This window comes from Pecten maximus, chromosome 18 (genome assembly GCF_902652985.1).
Source record: "Pecten maximus chromosome 18, xPecMax1.1, whole genome shotgun sequence".
NCBI classification, from domain to species: domain Eukaryota; kingdom Metazoa; phylum Mollusca; class Bivalvia; order Pectinida; family Pectinidae; genus Pecten; species Pecten maximus.
The window spans coordinates 19,364,285-19,387,740 of NC_047032.1; the positions used below are offsets into that span (position 1 = coordinate 19,364,285).

The 23,456-nt window shown below is 38.8% G+C and overlaps 1 protein-coding gene across 1 annotated transcript; it reads left to right on the forward strand.

The window, feature by feature from the left end:
- Positions 1 to 1,055: 1,055 nt before the first annotated feature.
- LOC117316655 (MFS-type transporter SLC18B1-like) lies at positions 1,056 to 22,696 on the forward strand (the record flags this gene model as incomplete). Its single annotated transcript, XM_033871357.1, is given in 4 exon segments — positions 1,056 to 1,162; positions 17,566 to 17,619; positions 20,132 to 21,165; positions 22,601 to 22,696. Coding segments are annotated over 2 exon segments (1,089 nt in total), but the record flags the coding sequence as incomplete, so codon positions are not given.
- Positions 22,697 to 23,456: the final 760 nt, after the last annotated feature.

Below are 23,456 nucleotides of genomic sequence, written 5' to 3' on the forward strand. Positions count from 1 at the left end.
TATTAGGTGACTTAAAGAGTAGGATGGAGTAATTTGTATAACTGAAATATGTTGAAAGTCGTATTTCCCAGTAAATCTATATAACACACGCTATAATAGCAACAAAAATCAAATAAATATTTTATACAGAAATTGAATCTGAGTAGTCAATCATATATAGTTCATAATCTTACGTATCAAGGTAAAGTAATAATACAAACTGGTAATTGCATTGCCTTTGTATAATTTATATAAAATACCACACAAAACTGCAAATCACCATTCTACTGTGCCACCCACTCACTAGGGAAATCCTGTTTGTGATACAATTCCAACAGGAAAAAAAACACGTGTAAAATATTGTCAACTGATAAAATTGCACAAGAGTTTTAGCGTTTAGTTTAAGTACTTTGATTATTGATAATTTCAGAATTATTCAGATAAGTTACCATGGTAGTGATTGGATCTATATTATAACCGACGTAATTTTAAGGGCCATGAAGCAAAAAAAATAAATTCATTTTTTCATGTTAATAACTCGAAATTTCGAGATAATAACTCGAAATTTCGACTTACTAACTCGAAATTTCGAGGTAGTAAGTCGAAATTTCGAGTTAGTAAGTCGAAATTTCGAGTTAGTAAGTCGAAATTTCGAGTTATTATCTTGAAATTTCGAGTTATTAAGTCGAAATTTCGAGTTATTATCTCGAAATTTAGAGTTAGTAATTCGAAATTTCGAGTTATTATCTCGAAATTTCGAGTGAAAAAATGAATTTAATTTTTTTGCTTCATGGCCCTAATGCTCTTCCGTAATTTCTTGTCTTATATAGTTGGAATTAAATAACTTCGCAGAATATTTGTTCTTTGTGAATATTAGTTTAAGATTAAAAAAAAAAGATGATTCCCTTCTGTCTGGCTTCCATATACGAATAAATAGTACACGTGGGGATCATCAGAAAATCTCTCTCATGTTTCCCCCAAATTGTACGTGAGCGCTTTAGGTGTGTGTAATTTTCACCTGATTCGGTACCGAGGCCGAGGTCATGACCAGAGGTTTGATCATGTGATGTGTGGAAAATGAAAGTGGCCGGTGTCGGGTATATCAGCTGGACCGAATGTAAATAAACAAAGGGCTTCTGATTTTAAGAGAAGATCACGGTAGGAATACTCAAAGTATTTGCAGGTATGACCTATGTTTCAATTATTAATTACAAAAACATAACGAGTTACAGGTAGATATATAACTTATATGTACATGTTTTGTAGCCCTCGGACGTCATACATGGTTGATCTCCTATAGGGCTAGATTTCGACGCTATACAAATAACACTGATGCTACATGATACGGTCCTCAATGTCTCTCCACTCAATGCATATATAAATACTAGAGTAAAGGTATACATTTCTTTGCAACGTACTGTTGCAGCAGAATTTGACTTTCTAGTGACACAGGTACTTGTGAACTGGAGTGCAATAAGCTGCGGTAACGTAGCTCTGGACGACGGACGGACAATTTCTGACCGATGGTCGCCGGAGAGCAGTGTAGGCAGGGTATGGATATTCGTTCTAGGGTGCAGTACATGCCAGTTACAGGACACAGGTACTTGTGGAGAGGAGTGTGATACATGTTAGTCACAGGACACAGGTATTTGTGGACAGGTGTGTGTGTGGTATATGTCAGTCACAGGACACAGGTATTTGTGGACCGGAGTGTGGTACATGTCAGTCACAGGACACAGGTACTTGTGGACAGGGGTGTGATACATGTCAGTCACAGGACACAGGTACTTGTGGAGAGGAGTGTGGTACATGTCAGTCACAGGACACAGGTACTTGTGGACAGGAGTGTGGTATATGTCAGTCACAGGACACAGGTACTTGTGGAGAGGAGTGTGGTACATGTCAGTCATAGGACACAGGTACTTGTGGACAGGAGTGTGGTACATGTCAGTCACAGGACACAGGTACTTGTGGAGAGGAGTGTGGTACATGTCCGTCACAGGACACAGGTACTTGTGGACAGGAGTGTGGTATATGTTAGTCACAGGACACAGGTATTTGTGGACAGGAGTGTGGTGTATGTCAGTCACAGGACACAGGTATTTGTGGAGAGGAGTGTGGTACATGTCAGTCATAGGACACAGGTACTTGTGAAGAAGAGTGTGGTACATGTCAGTCATATGACACAGGTATTTGTGGAGAGGAGTGTGGTACATGTCAGTCACAGGACACAGGTACTTGTGGACCGGAGTGTGGTACATGTCAGTCATAGGACACAGGTACTTGTGAAGAAGAGTGTGGTACATGTCCGTCACAGGACACAGGTACTTGTGGACAGGAGTGTGATACATGTCCGTCACAGGACACAGGTACTTGTGGACAGGAGTGTGGTATATGTCAGTCACATGACACAGGTACTTGTGGACAGGGGTGTGATACATGTCAGTCACAGGATACAGGTACTTGTGGAGAGGAGTGCGATACATGTCAGTCACAGGACACAGGTACTTGTGGACAGGGGTGTGATACATGTCAGTCACAGGACACAGGTACTTGTGGACAGGGGTGTGATACATGTCAGTCACAGGACACAGGTACTTGTGGACAGGGGTGTGATACATGTCAGTCACAGGACACAGGTACTTGTGGAGAGGAGTGTGATATATGTCAGTCACAGGACACAGGTACTTGTGGACAGGGGTGTGATACATGTCAGTCACAGGACACAGGTACTTGTGGACCGGAGTGTGGTATATGTCAGTCACAGGACACAGGTACTTGTGGACAGGGGTGTGATACATGTCAGTCACAGGACAGAGGTACTTGTGGACCGGAGTGTGGTACATGTCAGTCACAGGACACAGGTGCTTGTGGACAGGGGTGTGATACATGTCAGTCACAGGACACAGGTACTTGTGGACAGGGGTGTGATACATGTCAGTCACAGGACACAGGTACTTGTGGACCGGAGTGTGGTACATGTCAGTCACAGGACACAGTTGCTTGTGGACAGGGGTGTGATACATGTCAGTAACAGGACACAGGTACTTGTGGACCGGAGTGTGATATATAGTCACAGGACACAGGTACTTGTGGACAGGGGTGTGATACATGTCAGTCACAGGACACAGGTACTTGTGGAGAGGATTGCGAAATATGTCAGTCACAGGACACAGATACTTGTGGAGAGGAGTGTGATATATGTCAGTCACAGGACACAGGTACTTGTGGACAGAAGTGTGGTACATGTCAGTCACAGGACGCAGGTATTTGTGGACAGGAGTGTGATATATGTCAGTCACAGGACACAGGTACTTGTGGACAGGGGTGTGGTATATGTCAGTCACAGGACACAGGTACTTGTGGACCGGAGTGTGGTATATGTCAGTCACAGGACACAGGTACTTGTAGAGAGGAGTGTGGTATATGTCAGTCACAGGACACAGGTACTTGTGGACAGGGGTGTGGTGTTTGTCAGTCACAGGACACAGGTACTTGTGGACAGGGGTGTGGTGTTTGTCAGTCACAGGACACAGGTACTTGTGGAGAGGGGTGTGGTACATGTCAGTCACAGGACACAGGTACTTGTGGACAGGAGTGTGGTGTATGTCAGTCACAGGACACAGGTACCTGTAGACAGGGGTGTGATGTATGTCAGTCACAGGACACAGGTACTTGTGGACAGGGGTGTGATACATGTCAGTCACAGGACACAGGTACTTGTAGAGAGGAGTGTGGTATATGTCAGTCACAGGACACAGGTACTTGTGGAGAGGGGTGTGGTACATGTCAGTCACAGGTACTTGTGGAGAGGAGTGTGGTGTATGTCAGTCACAGGTTCTTGTGGAGAGGAGTGTGGTGTATGTCAGTCACAGGACACAGGTACTTGTGGACAGGAGTGTGTGTGGTATATGTCAGTCACAGGACACAGGTACTTGTAGAGAGGAGTGTGGTATATGTCAGTCACAGGACACAGGTACTTGTGGAGAGGAGTGTGGTGTATGTCAGTCACAGGACACAGGTACTTGTGGAGAGGGGTGTGGTACATGTCAGTCACAGGACACAGGTACTTGTGGACAGGAGTGTGGTGTATGTCAGTCACAGGACACAGGTACTTGTGGAGAGGAGTGTGGTATATGTCAGTCACAGGACACAGGTACTTGTGGACAGGAGTGTGATATATGTCAGTCACAGGACACAGGTACTTGTGGAGAGGAGTGTGGTATATGTCAGTCATGGGACACAGGTACTTGTGGACAGGGGTGTGGTGTTTGTCAGTCACAGGACACAGGTACATGTAGACAGGGGTGTGATGTATGTCAGTCACAGGACATGGGTACTTGCGGACAGGAGTGTGGTACCTGTGTCACAGGACACAGGTACTTGTGGAGAGGAGTGTGGTGTATGTCAGTCATGGGACACAGGTACTTGTGGACAGGGGTGTGGTGTTTGTCAGTCACAGGACACAGGTACTTGTGGAGAGGAGTGTGGTGTATGTCAGTCACAGGTACTTGTGGAGAGGAGTGTGATGTATGTCAGTCACAGGACACAGGTACTTGTGGAGAGGAGTGTGGTGTATGTCAGTCACAGGTACATGTAGACAGGAGTGTGGTATATGTCAGTCACGGGACACAGGTACTTGTGGACAGGGGTGTCATTGTATGATTTTTCATTAAACATGCTGAGTTTGAAGGGAATAAATTGTTTTATGTATCAAGATGCTCTAGGTAAATATTTGTAAGGATCCACTAGTCAAGTTTGTCGGAAAACATCCAATGTGATCTTTATGTAATCTTTATATGGTAGAGGAGGTTGCTTTACAATTCTACCGAATTAAATCAAGCAAAGAATTCTAACATAATGACGTCTTTCTGCACATAACTTTATTCGCCATGCATAGAATCCTTAATTTGATAACAATCCTGTCCACATGTACCTGTGCTATTAGCCAGAGTTTCCTTCTACACCAGACATGGTGTCAGTGCCAGAGGAAACTCTGGCTGCCGTGCTATATATATATGTATACAACGGTTATGAGATTTTTTCTGGATGATAATTATAATAATAGATGATGAAAAATAATTGATAAAACATGGAGAATTTTCCTCATCCACAACCAAACCAGATCACTCAACTATAATGAATCAACACACATTTGAAGTTTGACCCTTTAGCCTTGACAGAGTTGTCCGAGAATTATATCATAAGTTGATGGGGAATAATCTAATGGTGTGTTCAAGCACTGACTTCAATTAGCTATACAGTGGACCCTTGATAATCCGAACACTTCGTTCCCAGCCCAAACCGTCCGGATTACGAGTTTTCTGTAGATACTTATATAAATCTGTAGTTTAGATTATTAGTCCCCTGCCGTTTGAAAAATGGGGGGACTATAGGTTTACCCTCCGTCCGTCTGTCCGTCCGTCTGTCCATCCGTCCGTTCGTCCGTCCGTCCGTCCCTCCGTCCGTCTGTCCGTCACGCAATAGTTGTCCGGACAACTCCTCCTAAAGTACTACTCCGATCTTAACGAAACTTGGTATACATGATCAGTATAACATGTAGTTGTGCATCCCACATTTGTTTTTTTCAAAAAACCATTTTTCAAAAAAAAAAAAGGGAAATGAATAGGTGCACTTCTAGTTCAGGCAGGGGACTTTGTATTGCTGTTGCAATACTATCCATCCTTGTTAAATATTGATGGGTAAGTTAGCTAAACCATCTTTGCATCACCGTAAGAAATACATTACGTAAAAAATGAATAAAATTTCATTTTATCTTACAGAAATTATGAAAGACGATTAAGTAAATTAGTTGAACTCAAGTTGGCCTGGAATTTTGGAGCACACATTATGACCTGTACAGATTAGAAGGATTTACATATAGATAAATATGCTTTAGATAAAATAAATTGAGCTGATACTCGCACTACTACTCCTCCTAAACAGATATATATATCACCTGATGATAAAATGGTGTATGATAGCTGGTAAACAATTTCTAAAATAGTAACACAAACAACAGAGAGGGACTATTTTATGACTCGTGCTTTGACCTGGCCTCAAACATGTGATCTATGAAACCAAATCGCTTAGCCAGAAATACCTGCAGCATAAACCACTGCACTACATCCACGTTCTTAAAAAAGAATGTTTCAATGGTGCAGTGATAGTCTGTCCAATTGTAATGAAAAATTGTCTATTAGATGAAAATACATGGATGTGAATTGTACACATATTACAATAATTAGATAATATATATTATTCAGCAACACAAGTGACAACTTGAACTCATGATCTATTGAACCTAATCAGCTAGCCAGAAATACCTTCAGCTTATACCTATGATTGTTTGAAATTAATATTTTGTATGCATTGAACATTTTGATATACGTATATACATACATTTTTATCATTTTAAACATATAAGCCAATTCCAGGTTGCCATTTATTAATGGAGCAATGCATGTTGATCCAACTCGTTCAATATCTAATTTATTATGCAATTAAGATCTCAAAAACATCTGATAAATGTTGTGAGATATCTTTTTTAATCAACTAAAAGACCAGGTGAGCTTTTGGCATGGTGCGGCACCTAAAGGTTTTTTTTTTATACATAAAAGCATGTATGCAGATATTATTTTTATCATATAAGATATCTTATCAACTATGACAGGTAACATGGTCCCCAGTCAAAGGCTCACAAATGTACACCAAATCGTGACGTTATGTATTCTATCTTGCATTATGACGTCATATAATATGACTGACAGCTATTTGCAAATCTTAATTTTGCCCATTGTCATTTGTTAGCAATGTTCTGATTGGTCAATTCAGAAAAAGTGAAATTTTTCACTAGTGAAAAATATCACTTTTATAGGATGAATAATTTTCAATATTTCACTGGTAAAAATGTCATAGAATTATTTAAGGTATATTAGAAAGAAATGTATGCAGGACTCAAAGTGACATTTTTTCCCTGCACACACTCGGCGCCGAGTCAGTGCCTCCTACAGAATTGCACACCTTAAAGAAATCAGTTAGAACGTTTCGACCCAGATTACAGTGATATCTGTATTCAAAGTAGCAGCATTCTGATTTGTTTACTCAGTTTAGAATTAAATTGATGTGTCACTTTGAGCCCAGATATGTATACAGGCTTTATTTAGTCACTTGAACATGGTGACCTATTACAATAGTCTTTTGTCTGTCGTCCTGCGTTGTTTGTTAATTTTTCCTTGTGAACACGATAACTTGAGTAAATGTTAACTGAGATTGATGAAACTCGGTATGCTAGCTGTCTTATATGAATAAGATCCCGAGTTCGAAAATCAGAATTATTCAAGTGTAACTTACAGAGTTATTGCCCTTAGTGATATCCTCGTATGACCCTGACTGTTGGTGTCCCTCTAGACACCTGTCCTCATATGACCCTGACTGTTAGTGTCCCTATAGACACCTGTCCTCATATGACCCTAACTGTTAGTGTCCCTATGGACACCTGTCCTCATATAACCCTGACTGTTGGTGTCCCCCTAGACACCTGTCCTCATATGACCCTGACTGTTGGTGTCCCTATGGACACCTGTCCTCATATGACCCTGGCTGTTGGTGTCCCTCTAGACACCTGTCCTCATATGACCCTGACTGTTGGTGTCCCTCTAGACACCTGTCCTCATATGACCCTGACTGTTGGTGTCCCTCTAGACACCTGTCCTCATATGACTCTGACTGTTGGTGTCCCTCTAGACACCTGTCCTCATATGACTCTGACTGTTGGTGTCCCTCTAGATACCTGTCCTCATATGACCCTGACTGTTGGTGTCCCTCTAGACACCTGTCCTCATATGACCCTGACTGTTGGTGTCCCTCTAGACACCTGTCCTCATATGACCCTGACTGTTGTGAGGACGTTAAACCCATAAAAAAGCAAAATGAAAAATTGGTTTGGTTGGTTTTATTTAAATAATGTCCTATCAACAGTCCTATCAACAGCTAAGGTCATTTCATTTAAGGACGGCATTCTGTGCATGTGGTGAGTGTTTATGCATGTTTTGGGAGGCTGCAGTATGTTTGTGTTAAGTCTCCTTGTGATAGGCCGGAACTTTTGTCAATTTATAGTGCTACCTCACTGAAGCATGCTGCTGAAGAGACCCAGCAGGACACGCCACCCAGTCACATTATACTGACAACAGGCAAACCAGTCGTCCCACTCCCAAAATGCGGAGTGCTAATCAGGAGTAGAAACTACCATTTATAAAGACTCTGGTACATGTATGTCTCAGCCAGGGGACAGAACCCAAAGCCTTCCTCACAGGGGCGAACGCTCAACTAATTAGGCCAAAAGTGAGGCATTGTCAAGGGAGACATTAGGAATAAGAATGTTGTTCAGAAAGAAGACAAAAGATATGATCCCAAAACAATAATATATGTACTCATGTACTGTTGTAAGTATTTTGTAATGTTGGTGAAATATCCAATAAATTGAACATAGAGTCTTAGTGTGAACTTGTATAGGTATTGAAATATGATGGAACATGTACCATAAACACAATTAGCATATTACACGACTTATAGACATGTTATCAGTTAATTAGATGTAATCCTTGTCACGTATAACATGCCTATCTTCATGTGACAATCCATTTTATCATTATCATTTTGACATTGTCAGACTCACTATATGTGAATAATCAATACTATTTTTTATCAGCCCATATTGCATATATAACTTTGTGTGTTTTTATAAATAAGTATTTTACCTATGTCGGAGTTGGGGGTGGGGGGTGGGGGGCACGATAGCTCAGTTGGTTAGAGCACTGGTCAGGTGACCTTAGGTGAAAAGATCCAAGGTGTGGTGTGACACTCAAGCTCCATACGGTGTTAGTTTGTGTTTCTTGGGAAGCTGAGAAAAGGGCTGGTTTGTGCTCTCCTTGTTGTGTCCTTGGAAAAGGCACATTACCCTAATTGCTTTAGATGGCAAATGATGGGCCTCTCGTATGTGTTCCAGTGAGGTAGCCAACTTCCCAATCCCTAAAATGACCTGTCTGTTCATTGGGTGATAAACCCAGCACAGGTTTGTTACCAGAAATAATTTAGGAAGTTAAATTGTTTCACATTTAATGTATCACCTGGACATATACCATGTGATGGGTGTATGATTTTGTGTACCTGTATATTGACCTGAATCATTTAAAGTTTTGTTGTACACAAATGTATTATTCATTCGGAAATGGTGTCTTGATAAACAGAAAGACTCTATAAAGATGTAGAATGTCTACCAAGCTGTATTGTTAGACTTTATTTATTTTACATCAATTGAAAAACAAATGATATCAACTTATATTATATTAATCACTCATGTTGGCAAGGATGGAAGTGTGCAAGGGTTCTTACTGTGGGAGTCAATCAAACACCTAGCTATAGGGGAAAGGTGAGTTTGTTACCACTGTGTCACCTGACCGCGCATCTATATATAAAACTCCTCTATCTACTCCATTATAAACAACACCGACACAAAGCCGCATAGAGTACGGTAGCCAGAGTTTATTTTAATTTTGCATTTTGAGCAAATTACAAATGTAATATGACCTCGCATGTATATATATATACCCGTCCCTCGCTTCCACTCCTATCCTTATATGTGACGTTTATTGTAGAAATTGAAATTAAAGATCGAGCCCTGGGCTAAAAACCAGAGATAAAAACATATTTTTCTCAATAGTATGTTTCAGAATAAATCGTTCTTTTTGAAATATGTATATAAAAAACTCTGGAAAACCTTGGACTGATCAGGGATGGACAAAATTATGGAAACAAATGTTTTACCCCTAATCACCAAGATGTACAGCAAATATAAAAAATATTCGGCAATTATACTAGTATACAATAAAAAAATTATATATATAACGAATACAAGTGCATTGCAAAACTTGTCAAGTTTTGGTGTTAACCGTACTGTGGGCAGCTAGATAATGATATTTCACCTTACTACAATACCCTATTTCACCTGTATCACGTGATCTATTACACGTACGGAGCGAGTAGCACGAGCCGTTTATACATTTTCCCGGCTTATACTAGCGAAACGCAGGAAAATTTAAATATAGTTATCTGTGTGGCTTTGTTACCACTGTGTCACCCGACCACCCAGCTATATATAGTTATCTGTGGCTTTGTTACCACTGTGTCACCTGACCACCCAGCTATATATAGTTATCTGTGTGGCTTTGTTACCACTGTGTCACCTGACCACCCAGCTATATATAGTTATCTGTGTGGCTTTGTTACCACTGTGTCACCTGACCACCCAGCTATATATAGTTATCTATGTGGCTTTGTTACCACTGTGTCACCTGACCACCCAGCTATATATAGTTATCTGTGTGGCTTTGTTACCACTGTGTCACCTGACCACCCAGCTATATATAGTTATCTGTGTGGCTTTGTTACCACTGTGTCACCTGACCACCCAGCTATATATAGTTATCTGTGGCTTTGTTACCACTGTGTCACCTGACCACCCAGCTATAAATAGTTATCTGTGGCTTTGTTACCACTGTGTCACCTGACCACCCAGCTATATATAGTTATCTGTGTGGCTTTGTTACCACTGTGTCACCTGACCACCTAGCTATATATAGTTATCTGTGGCTTTGTTACCACTGTGTCACCTGACCACCCAGCTATATATAGTTATCTGTGGCTTTGTTACCACTGTGTCACCTGACCAGCTATATATAGTTATCTGTGTGGCTTTGTTACCACTGTGTCACCTGACCACCCAGCTATATATAGTTATATGTAGTTTTGTTACCACTGTGTCACCTGACCACCCAGCTATATATAGTTATCTGTGTGGCTTTGTTACCACTGTGTCACCTGACCACCCAGCTATATATAGTTATCTATGTGGCTTTGTTACCACTGTGTCACCTGACCACCCAGCTATATATAGTTATCTGTGTGGCTTTGTTACCACTGTGTCACCTGACCACCCAGCTATATATAGTTATCTGTGTGGCTTTGTTACCACTGTGTCACCTGACCACCCAGCTATATATAGTTATCTGTGGCTTTGTTACCACTGTGTCACCTGACCACCCAGCTATAAATAGTTATCTGTGGCTTTGTTACCACTGTGTCACCTGACCACCCAGCTATATATAGTTATCTGTGTGGCTTTGTTACCACTGTGTCACCTGACCACCTAGCTATATATAGTTATCTGTGGCTTTGTTACCACTGTGTCACCTGACCACCCAGCTATATATAGTTATCTGTGGCTTTGTTACCACTGTGTCACCTGACCAGCTATATATAGTTATCTGTGTGGCTTTGTTACCACTGTGTCACCTGACCACCCAGCTATATATAGTTATATGTAGTTTTGTTACCACTGTGTCACCTGACCACCCAGCTATATATAGTTATCTATGTGGCTTTGTTACCACTGTGTCACCTGACCTCCCAGCTATATATAGTTATCTGTGTGGCTTTGTTACCACTGTGTCACCTGACCACCCAGCTATATATAGTTATCTGTGTGGCTTTGTTACCACTGTGTCACCTGACCACCCAGCTATATATAGTTATCTGTGGCTTTGTTACCACTGTGTCACCTGACCACGCATCTATATATAGTTATCTGTGTGGCTTTGTTACCACTGTGTCACCTGACCACCCAGCTATATATAGTTATCTGTGTGGCTTTGTTACCACTGTGTCACCTGACCACCCAGCTATATATAGTTATCAGTGTGGCATTGTTACCACTGTGTCACCTGACCACCCAGCTATATATAGTTATCTATGTGGCTTTGTTACCACTGTGTCACCTGACCTCCCAGCTATATATAGTTATCTGTGTGGCTTTGTTACCACTGTGTCACCTGACCACCCAGCTATATATAGTTATCTGTGTGGCTTTGTTACCACTGTGTCACCTGACCACCCAGCTATATATAGTTATCTGTGTGGCTTTGTTACCACTGTGTCACCTGACCACCCAGCTATATATAGTTATCTGTGTGGCTATGTTACCACTGTGTCACCTGACCACCCAGCTATATATAGTTATCTGTGTGGCTTTGTTACCACTGTGTCACCTGACCACCCAGCTATATATAGTTATCTGTGTGGCTTTGTTACCACTGTGTCACCTGACCACCCAGCTATATATAGTTATCTGTGACTTTGTTACCATTGTGTCACCTGACCACCCAGCTATATATAGTTATCTGTGGCTTTGTTACCACTGTGTCACCTGACCACCCAGCTATATATAGTTATCTGTGTGGCTTTGTTACCACTGTGTCACCTGACCACCCAGCTATATATAGTTATCTGTGTGGCGTTGTTACCACTGTGTCACCTGACCACCCAGCTATATATAGTTATCTGTGGCTTTGTTACCACTGTGTCACCGGACCACCCAGCTATATATAGTTATCTGTGTGGCTTTGTTACCACTGTGTCACCTGACCTCCCAGCTATATATAGTTATCTGTGGCTTTGTTACCACTGTGTCACTTGACCTCCCAGCTATATATGGTTATAAGTGTGGCTTTGTTACCACTGTGTCACCTGACCACCCAGCTATATATAGTTATCTGTGGGCTTTGTTACCACTGTGTCACCTGACCACCCAGCTATATATAGTTATCTGTGGCTTTGTTACCACTGTGTCACCTGACCACCCAGCTATATATAGTTATCTGTGGTTTTGTTACCACTGTGTCACCTGACCACCCAGCTATATATAGTTATCTGTGTGGCTTTGTTACCACTGTGTCACCTGACCACCCAGCTATATATAGTTATCTGTGTGGCTTTGTTACCACTGTGTCACCTGACCACCCAGCTATATATAGTTATCTGTGGCTTTGTTACCACTGTGTCACCTGACCACCCAGCTATATATAGTTATCTGTGTGGCTTTGTTACCACTGTGTCACCTGACCACCCAGCTATATATAGTTATATGTAGTTTTGTTACCACTGTGTCACCTGACCACCCAGCTATATATAGTTATCAGTGTGGCATTGTTACCACTGTGTCACCTGACCACCCAGCTATATATAGTTATCTATGTGGCTTTGTTACCACTGTGTCACCTGACCTCCCAGCTATATATAGTTATCTGTGTGGCTTTGTTACCACTGTGTCACCTGACCACCCAGCTATATATAGTTATCTGTGTGGCTTTGTTACCACTGTGTCACCTGACCACCCAGCTATATATAGTTATCTGTGTGGCTTTGTTACCACTGTGTCACCTGACCACCCAGCTATATATAGTTATCTGTGGCTTTGTTACCACTGTGTCACCTGACCACCCAGCTGTATATAGTTATCTGTGGCTTTGTTACCACTGTGTCACCTGACCACCCAGCTATATATAGTTATCTGTGTGGCTTTGTTACCACTGTGTCACCTGACCACCCAGCTATATATAGTTATGTGTGTGGCTTTGTTACCACTGTGTCACCTGACCACCCAGCTATATATAGTTATCAGTGTGGCTTTGTTACCACTGTGTCACCTGACCTCCCAGCTATATATAGTTATCTGTGGCTTTGTTACCACTGTGTCACCTGACCACCCAGCTATATATAGTTATCTGTGTGGCTTTGTTACCACTGTGTCACCTGACCACCCTGCTATGGTTATCTGTTTTATCATAATTACTTCCAAAATCCAGTTAGGGCTGTTATTTTTATGTTTTTGTGTTTTTCTGAAAATAGAGTAAAATTACAAAAAGGAGTAAAATCACAGAAATACTATATGTTCAATTAAAAGTTACCCAAAATTATGGTCCATTTCCTAATTCCAGTGAAAAATACTCTTTTCCCGGAATTCAGATAAGTGACTCTAGGACCATTGGGCCTTTTGTTTCAGTAAATGAAACATATCATCTGCTATACAGGTACACATGATTATAAATCTTTATCAAACAGTGAAAATACATATGGTGCATATCGGTTTGTTTTGGTCTTAATATGACCGTTTTAAAATAGAAAAATAAATATCATAAACTGAGCTTTTTAATACAAATATTAAATCTACAGTATAACATGTATATAAATGTTCTTATTTGTGGAAAAAGTGGATATTTTATTATGTGACCAAAAGTTGCAACAATCAAGGGAGGGGGGCTCCTACAATTTTTTGACATACTAACTTTTACAATGCCTTGTTTTATACTATGTAGCAAAAGACAAACAAAATCCTATTTTTAAAAAGTGGGCCTCCTATGCTCTGGTTTCAAAAAAAATTGAAAAAATATCGTTTATGAAATATTCTAATTTCAGCATTAACTGGATTGACTATAAATCATAATATAAACCTCATTTCCTGTCGAGTTTGCTTATATTAGCTCAAATGGTAGACTCACCGCTTAGTATCCTGAAGGCTCGTTTTAATCACCTTGATGGTTTGTTTTTGATTTTGTTGCTTCTTACTAACCTTTAATTTTTCTTTATCATATTTGAAAGATGTTTTCAGTATTAAAATTATATTCAATATGAAATGTTTAGATAGAAAATTGATACTTGGGGAAAAAAAGAGTAAAATAAACAGTTTACTCCCTATCTGTTCAAAGTAAAATGTTAACAAACTGCAGCGACGACATGAGACATTCATGGATAGGCAGTGTATAATTCCTATTCAATTCATCAATTTTACTTGATTTCATATGGTATTGATATTGACTACATATACTCAATGTTTTCCTAATCCGTTCACAATTTGAGTACTGTGGAGACCACGATAGGTCATGTGATATTTTACCTGTACTGAGACTATCACTGCGTGGTCTAGGTCAGACAGGATAAGTGAAAACACCAACCTTTATCCTTTGTACCATAAAACCTTCGCAGTATTCAGATGAGTGATTGAAGGACCATTGGGCCTCGTGAATAGAGTGTCTATATCACTTCTGGATTTTTTTTTCAAAGAGTTAGTAATATTTTTTTATGAAAGGATTTAACAGAAAATGGACATCAGACTATGCCTATCCAAGCCCTCTCCCATACTGGTAACTGTGTTAACAGTGATTGGTGAGCAACAATTTTTCAAGTTTAATTAAGCAATATCCATGGGAGCGACATAGGTCCTCTTGGCCTCTTGTTTAAGTTTAATTAAGCAGTATCCATTTGAGTGGCAAAGGCCCTCTGAGCCTCTTGTTTAAGTTTCATTAAGCAATATCCATGTGAGCAACACAGGTCCTCTTGGTCTCTTGTTATCCATGTGAGTGATACAGGCCATATAGGCCTCTTGTTTCCATGTGAGCATTGTAGGAGCTTTGGGCCTCTTGTTTAAGACTAATTAAGCAATATCCATGTGAGCGACACAGGCCCTCTGGGCCTCTTGTTAAGTTTAATTAAACAATATCCATGTGAGTGACACAGGCCCTCTGGGCCTCTGAAGTTTAAAAGCATTATCCAGGTGAGTGATACAGGCCCTCAGGGCCTTTTATTTTAAGTTTTATTGAGCACACAAATCCTCTTACTTTGAAATAAGATGTGCTTGAAGTGACATGTGTTCATTTGGTAAATTACAGTACAGTGTTGATTTGAGAGAATGATTGACAGATTGAGGTGTGCTGAAAGGGACATGGGTATTTATAAGGTAATTTACAGTACAGCATTGATTTGAGAGCAGATGGAGGCTGATAGGGACATGGGGTGTTTATTAGGTAAATTACAGTACATTGTGTGAGAGAATGTTAGTGTGAGGTTGTTTAGTATTCAGCAGATATGATAATGAAGACATTTTAACTATATCTGCTACATTTGTTTTCAAGGACATGCTTCATACAATATGTATAGGGATATTTAAAGTCCATCTATTTGATATATATATATATAATTATACGGTATCTTTTTATTATTTATGGCTATGTTCCATTGTGTTCATACAAATGTTAATGTAATAAAAATATATAGTTTAATATATCTATATAAATACAACATGTATACAGGTTTACAACATGATTAAAATGTATACATGTAAGAGAAAGACGGTCCATTACCAGACCCTTAGAAATGCCTCCCTAGTAGAATAATGTTTTACCTAGAAATACACGGTCCATTACCAGACCCTTAGAAATGCCTCCCTAGTAGAATAATGTTTTACCTAGATATACACGTTATATACATGCGTTTGACACCATTGGTTGACCAAGGAAAGATTTTAGTGTATATATAACGAATCTCAGCATCCAGCCACTTACGAAAAAATGACATACAAAATATAAGATTTAATCAGCTCACATGAAAATCATGTGACCTTATCGCTATCTAGATCAGTCGTCTGTCCACTGATACACTGATATGTATATCTGTGGGGTATTGTCTGTTTATTGTTTTGATATATTTTATGCTGTGATCGAGCTCTCTCAATATTACATGTAGTAGTCCTTTATCATGTTTTTTAAACACACACGAATATGACATACATTGTACATTTGTTGTACAAGCTAGAGTTAAGATCGATTTTGACAGTCCTTTATCTCTAAAAAAGAATACTTTTAATTTTTAGACTTTATCTTAAACTTGAATTAACAGTTGATTCTCAATTTGCTATAGAATTGTTTCTATTACATATTTTTATCAGGAATCTTATTTAAGCATTTTTCAAGCTGAAAGGATTCCAGTTAAATTATGATTGTTTTAACTGAAGTTTCTGTATAGCATTTCCTACAACAAAAGTTGTGGATAACAAGTCACCACTACACTAATCTGTTTAAATTTGGTTGTAAGCTAAATTTTGAACATGCCAATGTGTAGTGTTATTATATTTAAAATTACAGTATACACAACAAAGTCAGTAATTCGCTAATTAGTTTATCCTGGTTACAAAAAGGAAAAGTGAATGAGATTTCAACACAGAACCATTATGCTGTCCTTTATTTAATGTAGTCTGTTGAGAGGTTTAACAAGAGTATGACAGGGGTGGAACAATATATGCTGCTCCATGCAAAGAGAAATTCATTCAATATTATAACAATTCACACAGAATGGAAATGAAACATTGTCTGATTAATTGCCCCTAAAAGCTTCAATTTCATGTCCTAGAGAAGTCTGCATGTAGAAAGTTCAAATACAGTATGTTGGAAACTAAGGGAGAGGATTGATTCACAAGAATCAGAGAAAGAGAGAGAGAGAGAGAGAGAGAGAGAGCGACAGAGAGAGACAGAGAGAGAGAGAGACGGAGACAGAGAGAGACAGACAGAGAGAGACGGAGACAGAGAGACGGAGACAGAGAGAGAGAGAGAGAGAGAGAGAGAGAGAGAGCGGGAGAGATGGAGACAGAGAGAGAGACAGAGAAACAGAGAGAGAGAGAGGGAGAGAGAGAGAGAGAGGGAGAGATGGAGACAGAGAGAGAGAGTTTCTTTGTTTGTTTTATTACCAGTTTTGAGTATGTGTTTATTGTTACCTCCATCAGATAGGTAGAGACACCGGAGGTGTATTATTACAGCGGTGTTCATGTGATTACATAAACACAGTGATACACATCATACATATGACCTATCAACATATCAGCAATTTTTTTTAATTTTTAATTTTGAGAACATATTATTTTAGACAGAAGCTTTGGACCTGCTGGACAAAAGGAAAATCCACAGTGAAAGTTATTAGGTAAGTTACCTACATTATAGATTAGGAGTTCTAATACTTCAGGTATTCTAGCTGTTAACAGAGGTTGATATACATATACTAATGTTTTAAACTCTGAATATTCAGACTGAGGAATTGAACTATTGGTTGTCGGTTAAAGGGTAATGTTATTGTACAACATGCAATTTTCTTGTATCCTTTGTTCCATAAGTTTATGATCACCTGAGGTGATTAAGGTCATGTGACCTATTGCCAGTTGAAATGTGTCGGTAAAACAATTTATAATTTAAACTTTTTCTCAGAAACCATTGAAGAAATTTCAATGCAATTTTACAAGAACCTTCCATAGCCAGGCAGATATATACATAGATATTACAACTTACATGTTCCATGGCCTAGGGAGTGTGATTACAAATTACATGTTCTATGGCCAAAGGGCTCTGATTACAAATTACAGGTTCTATGGCCAAGGGGCTCTGATTACGAATTACATGTTCCATGGCCAAGGGGCTTTGATTACGAATTACATGTTCTATGGCCAAGGGGCTCTGATTACGAATTACATGTTCTATGGCCAAGGGGCTCTGAATACGAATTACATGTTCAATGGCCAAGGGGTTCTGATTACGAATTACATGTTCTATGGCCAAGGGGCTCTGATTACGAATTAAATGTTCCATGGCCAAGGGGCTCTGATTACGAATTACATGTTCTATGGCCAAGGGGCTCTGATTACGAATTACATGTTCTATGGCCAAGGGGTTCTGATTACGAATTACAGGTTCTATGGCCAAGGGGCTCTTGATTACAAATTACATGTTCTATGGCCAAGGGGCTCTGATTACAAATTACATGTTCTATGGCCAAGGGGCTCTGATTATGAATTACATGTTCTATGGCCAAGGGGCTCTGATTATGAATTACAGGTTCTATGGCCAAGGGGCTCTGATTATGAATTACATGTTCTATGGCCAAAGGGCTCTGATTACGAATTACATGTTCTATGGCCAAGGGGCTCTGATTATGAATTACATGTTCTTTGGCCAAGGGGCTCTGATTACGAATTACATGTTCTTTGGCCAAGGGGCTCTGATTATGAATTACATGTTCTATGGCCAAGGGGCTCTGAATACGAATTACATGTTCAATGGCCAAGGGGCTCTGATTACGAATTACATGTTCTATGGCCAAGGGGCTCTGATTATGAATTACATGTTCTATGGCCAAGGGGCTCTGATTATGAATTACATGTTCTATGGCCAAGGGGCTCTGATTATGAATTACATGTTCTATGGCCAAAGGGCTCTGATTACGAATTACATGTTCTATGGCCAAGGGGCTCTGATTATGAATTACATGTTCTTTGGCCAAGGGGCTCTGATTACGAATTACATGTTCTTTGGCCAAGGGGCTCTGATTATGAATTACATGTTCTATGGCCAAGGGGCTCTGAATACGAATTACATGTTCAATGGCCAAGGGGCTCTGATTACGAATTACATGTTCCATGGCCAAGGGTCTCTGATTACGAATTACATTTTCTATGGCCAAGGGGCTCTGAATACGAATTACATGTTCAATGGCCAAGGGGCTCTGATTACGAATTACATGTTTTATGGCCAAGGGGCTCTGATTATGAATTACATGTTCCATGGCCAAGGGGCTCTGATTACGAATTACATATGTTCCAGGCTATTTCTTGAGAAGTACAATTTGTATTGAATGAACATTCTCAAACTTTATATCTAGGTTCCCCTCTTTCTGCCCGTTCAGTTTTGAGTCGGATCAGGAAAACAAAATGACTGACAGGTAGCCATATTTGATCTTGACAGTGGAAATTTGTTATCTCAGAAAATTCTTCCATGTATCTCAGAATGTTCTTCTTAGATCTTGTTAGGATTCATATATATGTATTATTCCCCGTGTTATCAAATGATTAAGACAGGGAAGGGATAAAGGAAAAGTAGAAAAGATCAGTCTTTCATAGGACGGGTGGCGCCTGGCCTCTTTAAGGCCAGTATGGCATAGTTCTCGCTCACCTTTGCTAAAAAATTACATTTTAATTCTAAAATATGATATATATGTTAAAAGTTTCTGTTTATAATAAATGGCTGCCCCCTCCTTTTATCAAGGGGTATGCCAAGATTTTACAGCCATTCAGATTGTTTGGTATTTTATATTCTGCATTTTTGGAGCAAACAGAGCTCGAGGATTGGACCAGTTTATGTAGTAGTTTTATAATCTTTAATTTTAGCAGGACAAAAAGATCATTTACTACTGGAGGCCATAACCCCTCTGGGATCTCTTGTATCCAAATCTGAATTTCATACCCCCTGGTTTCACATTTGCTCCCGATGAGGGGTTAATGTTATTCTGTTATAACGAGCATATGCCTGAAAAAAAAAGAAGACAAAAATGTGTGATTATTGAATAATTATTTTGAAGAATATGTATGGGATTGCTCAAATAATAGATTTTAAGATTTCAGTCAGAAAAAGAAAATTTATAATAATTTTACACCAAATGTTTACAGGTTGATGGAACAGGAGTTAATAGGGAAACATACCAGTCACCATGGCAACCATCTCCATAGAGACTAAAATGAATCCTCAGGTATCAGGAATGCAGGTAATCCCTGCCTCTTACTGTCCGTCCGAGTTGTCTGTACACACAGTTGGTGCTAATGTTCACAGTTCAGATTTCTCACCACATGATGGCAATAGACCTTTGAATCTTTCAGAAAGTCCCTTACAAATCAAGGTGGGAATGAAAATTGATGTCGAAACTTCTAAAGATTTGTCTTGTGATTTCTGTGGGAGGAAAGACGAAGGAAATGTTTGTCAAAAGTGTTCAAATGTAAACCATCTAAAATATCTTCCTCAAAATTCAGAAAATTCTGGATCCGTACCAAGGTGCAATTGTCAGAACTTCAATGAGACTGGCGCAACAACTCTGTGTCATTGTGTGTCCAGAGATAGCAAACCAGTGGATAAAGTTTATTGTCAGAATTTAAGAAATGTTGATTCTGACCAGGAATCTCAGTTTGAACACTCAGTACATTCCAGTTCACTTCAGTTGAATTCAGCAGATGATTGTCCACATTCTGAAAACTTCCAAAATAACAGTTCACAACATGAGCCTGACGACCAGGCAGATTCTGTTCATAAATATTATCCTCAGGAATTCCTAGAAACTGATTCGGTCCATACAACTCACTCCCAGGACTCCACAAACACAACTTTAGGACATCAACCTCATACCAGGATCTTAACAGGAGCCGAACATAAACCTGGGGACTTGTCTGATACAAGTTTAGAAGATTGTCCGGGGTTGAAGCAAAGTTCAGAGGAACCAAACCTAACTACCGACCAAGTTGACAGGTCAGCTACTCACAGTGACAGAGATCTAGATCCAGACATTCTTACTATCATCCCAACAGAAAATGAAAACACATTCTCTCTTCGCGCTTTATCAAGGAAACAGAAGTTAATTGTTTTTAGTTTCTGCATAGTCGGATTTGCCAACTTTCTCTGTCTTTCTCTGATAGCTCCATTTTTTCCAAAAGAGGTAATGTATGAGTTATATTAGTAATTAACACTATTATTAGCACTGTTTAAAGTCTCGGTACTGTATAACATGAAATGATAGTGTGTACTTTCTTTTGTGGTTTGGAATGTTCAAATTATTTTGTGAGTACTAAAGTTTTTACGCAATCAAAGTTTATACACGATGGAAGTTTATACATGATGAAAGTTTATACACGATGAAATTTTATACATGATGGAAGTTTATACATGATGAAAGTTTATACACGATGAAATTTTATACACAGTGAAAGTTTATACACGATGAATGTTTATACACGATGAAAGTTTATACATGATGAATGTTTATACATGATGAAAGTTTATACATGATTAAGTTTATACATGATCAAGTTTATACACAATGAAAGTTTATAAATGATGAAATTTTATACACAGTGAAAGTTTATACACGATGAAAGTTTTTACATGATGAAAGTTTATACACGATAAAAGTTTTTACATGATGAAAGTTTATACACGATGAAATTTTATACATGTACATGATGAATGTTTATACACGATGAAAGTTTATACACGATGAAATTTTATACACAGTGAAAGTTTATACACGATGAATGTTTATACATGATGAAAGTTTATACATGATTAAGTTTATACATGATCAAGTTTATACACAATGAAAGTTTATAAATGATGAAATTTTATACACAGTGAAAGTTTATACATGATGAAAGTTTTTACATGATGAAAGTTTATACACGATAAAAGTTTTTACATGATGAAAGTTTATACACGATGAAATTTTATACATGTACATGATGAATGTTTATACACGATGAAAGTTTATACATGATTAAGTTTATACATGATCAAGTTTATACACAATGAAAGTTTATACATGTACATGATGAATGTTTATACACGATGAATGTTTATACACGATGAAAGTTTATACATGATGAATGTTAATTAATTTATGCTAGTCCTAAAATATACTTCAGAGAGGAAAAGGGGAGAGAGGGGGCCATATATAAGGGGCCATATATAAGGAGCCATGATTACTAAAGGGGCAAAACCTATGTATCACCTTAATAACGTCTACCGGAGAGCATTATGGAAAAAGGGGCCATGATTACTAGGGCAAGACCTTCAAATTCTATATAATATGATCACCTTTGTGAGTTCTACAGGAGGGCATTAAGGGAGAGGCCCATTAGGGGGCTATGTCTACAAGGGGCAAATGTTTAAATACCATCACCTGTTTCTACACTTGGAAAAAACCTCCAGTGAGTGAGGTTGGACCTTAATTTAAAAATATATTTATCTATGACATTCTCGGCTTAATTCCATTGGCTGTCTGATCAAGTGAAGGGAAGTAACTCTGGTAGATCCGGATGTATCTGTGGGTGTTTTGTTGTTTCACTATGCTTTGTATCTTATGCATTCTCTTACAGGCCCGTGAAAAAGATGTTAGTAATTTGGTGTCTGGTTGGATCTTTGCAGCATTTCCTCTGACTCAGTTCATCTTTGCACCGGCCTTTGGAAAATTGGCAAGTGTGGTTTTTCTTTCGTTTTCTTTTTACTTGAGGATGGACCCAGTAGAATGGTCTATCAAAGTTTAGATTAACTGAAGTGCTTTTTTACAAGATTTGTAACTACATCATGTAGGTATATTAGGGTAAGTATAGGCTTAAAGTATCAGTACATGAAATACATAAAAGTGGTATACTAAATTTATCTGTAAATATTAACCATCACCAATAAAAAAGGTCCCCTTCTTCATATTTGCAAAGTCATCAATTCTAAAATTAGCAAAGCTAAAAGTGGTTGCAATTAAAATGAGCTTTCTCCAAACATTAATGCTACATTTTTACACTACTTCAGGGGAGGAGGGGCTTATTTGACGAAAAATATGGTATTAAACTTTTACACCAGGGGAGCTAGGGGACTTATTTGAGGATAGATATGGTAGGCGTTAGTATATGTGATTCAACTCCAGTAAGGTTGGAATATTTTCTGAATATTTTCAATGCATCTTTATCATATATTATCAAGTATTTAGATCAAAATTATACAAACAACATTTTCAAAACATTAAGAACATCAGAAAGGGAAGGAGCACAAACTTTTTTTTTTTTACATTTCAAATTTTTTATTGATTTTCTTATACATACATACAAATACACAATACATACATTACAATATCTATATTATTCAGACTTTTTAAGATTATGATGCTATTATATAGATATTGTATACAAATAACAAGTAGACAAACATGTAATCTACAAGACCAATTTCAACCATACA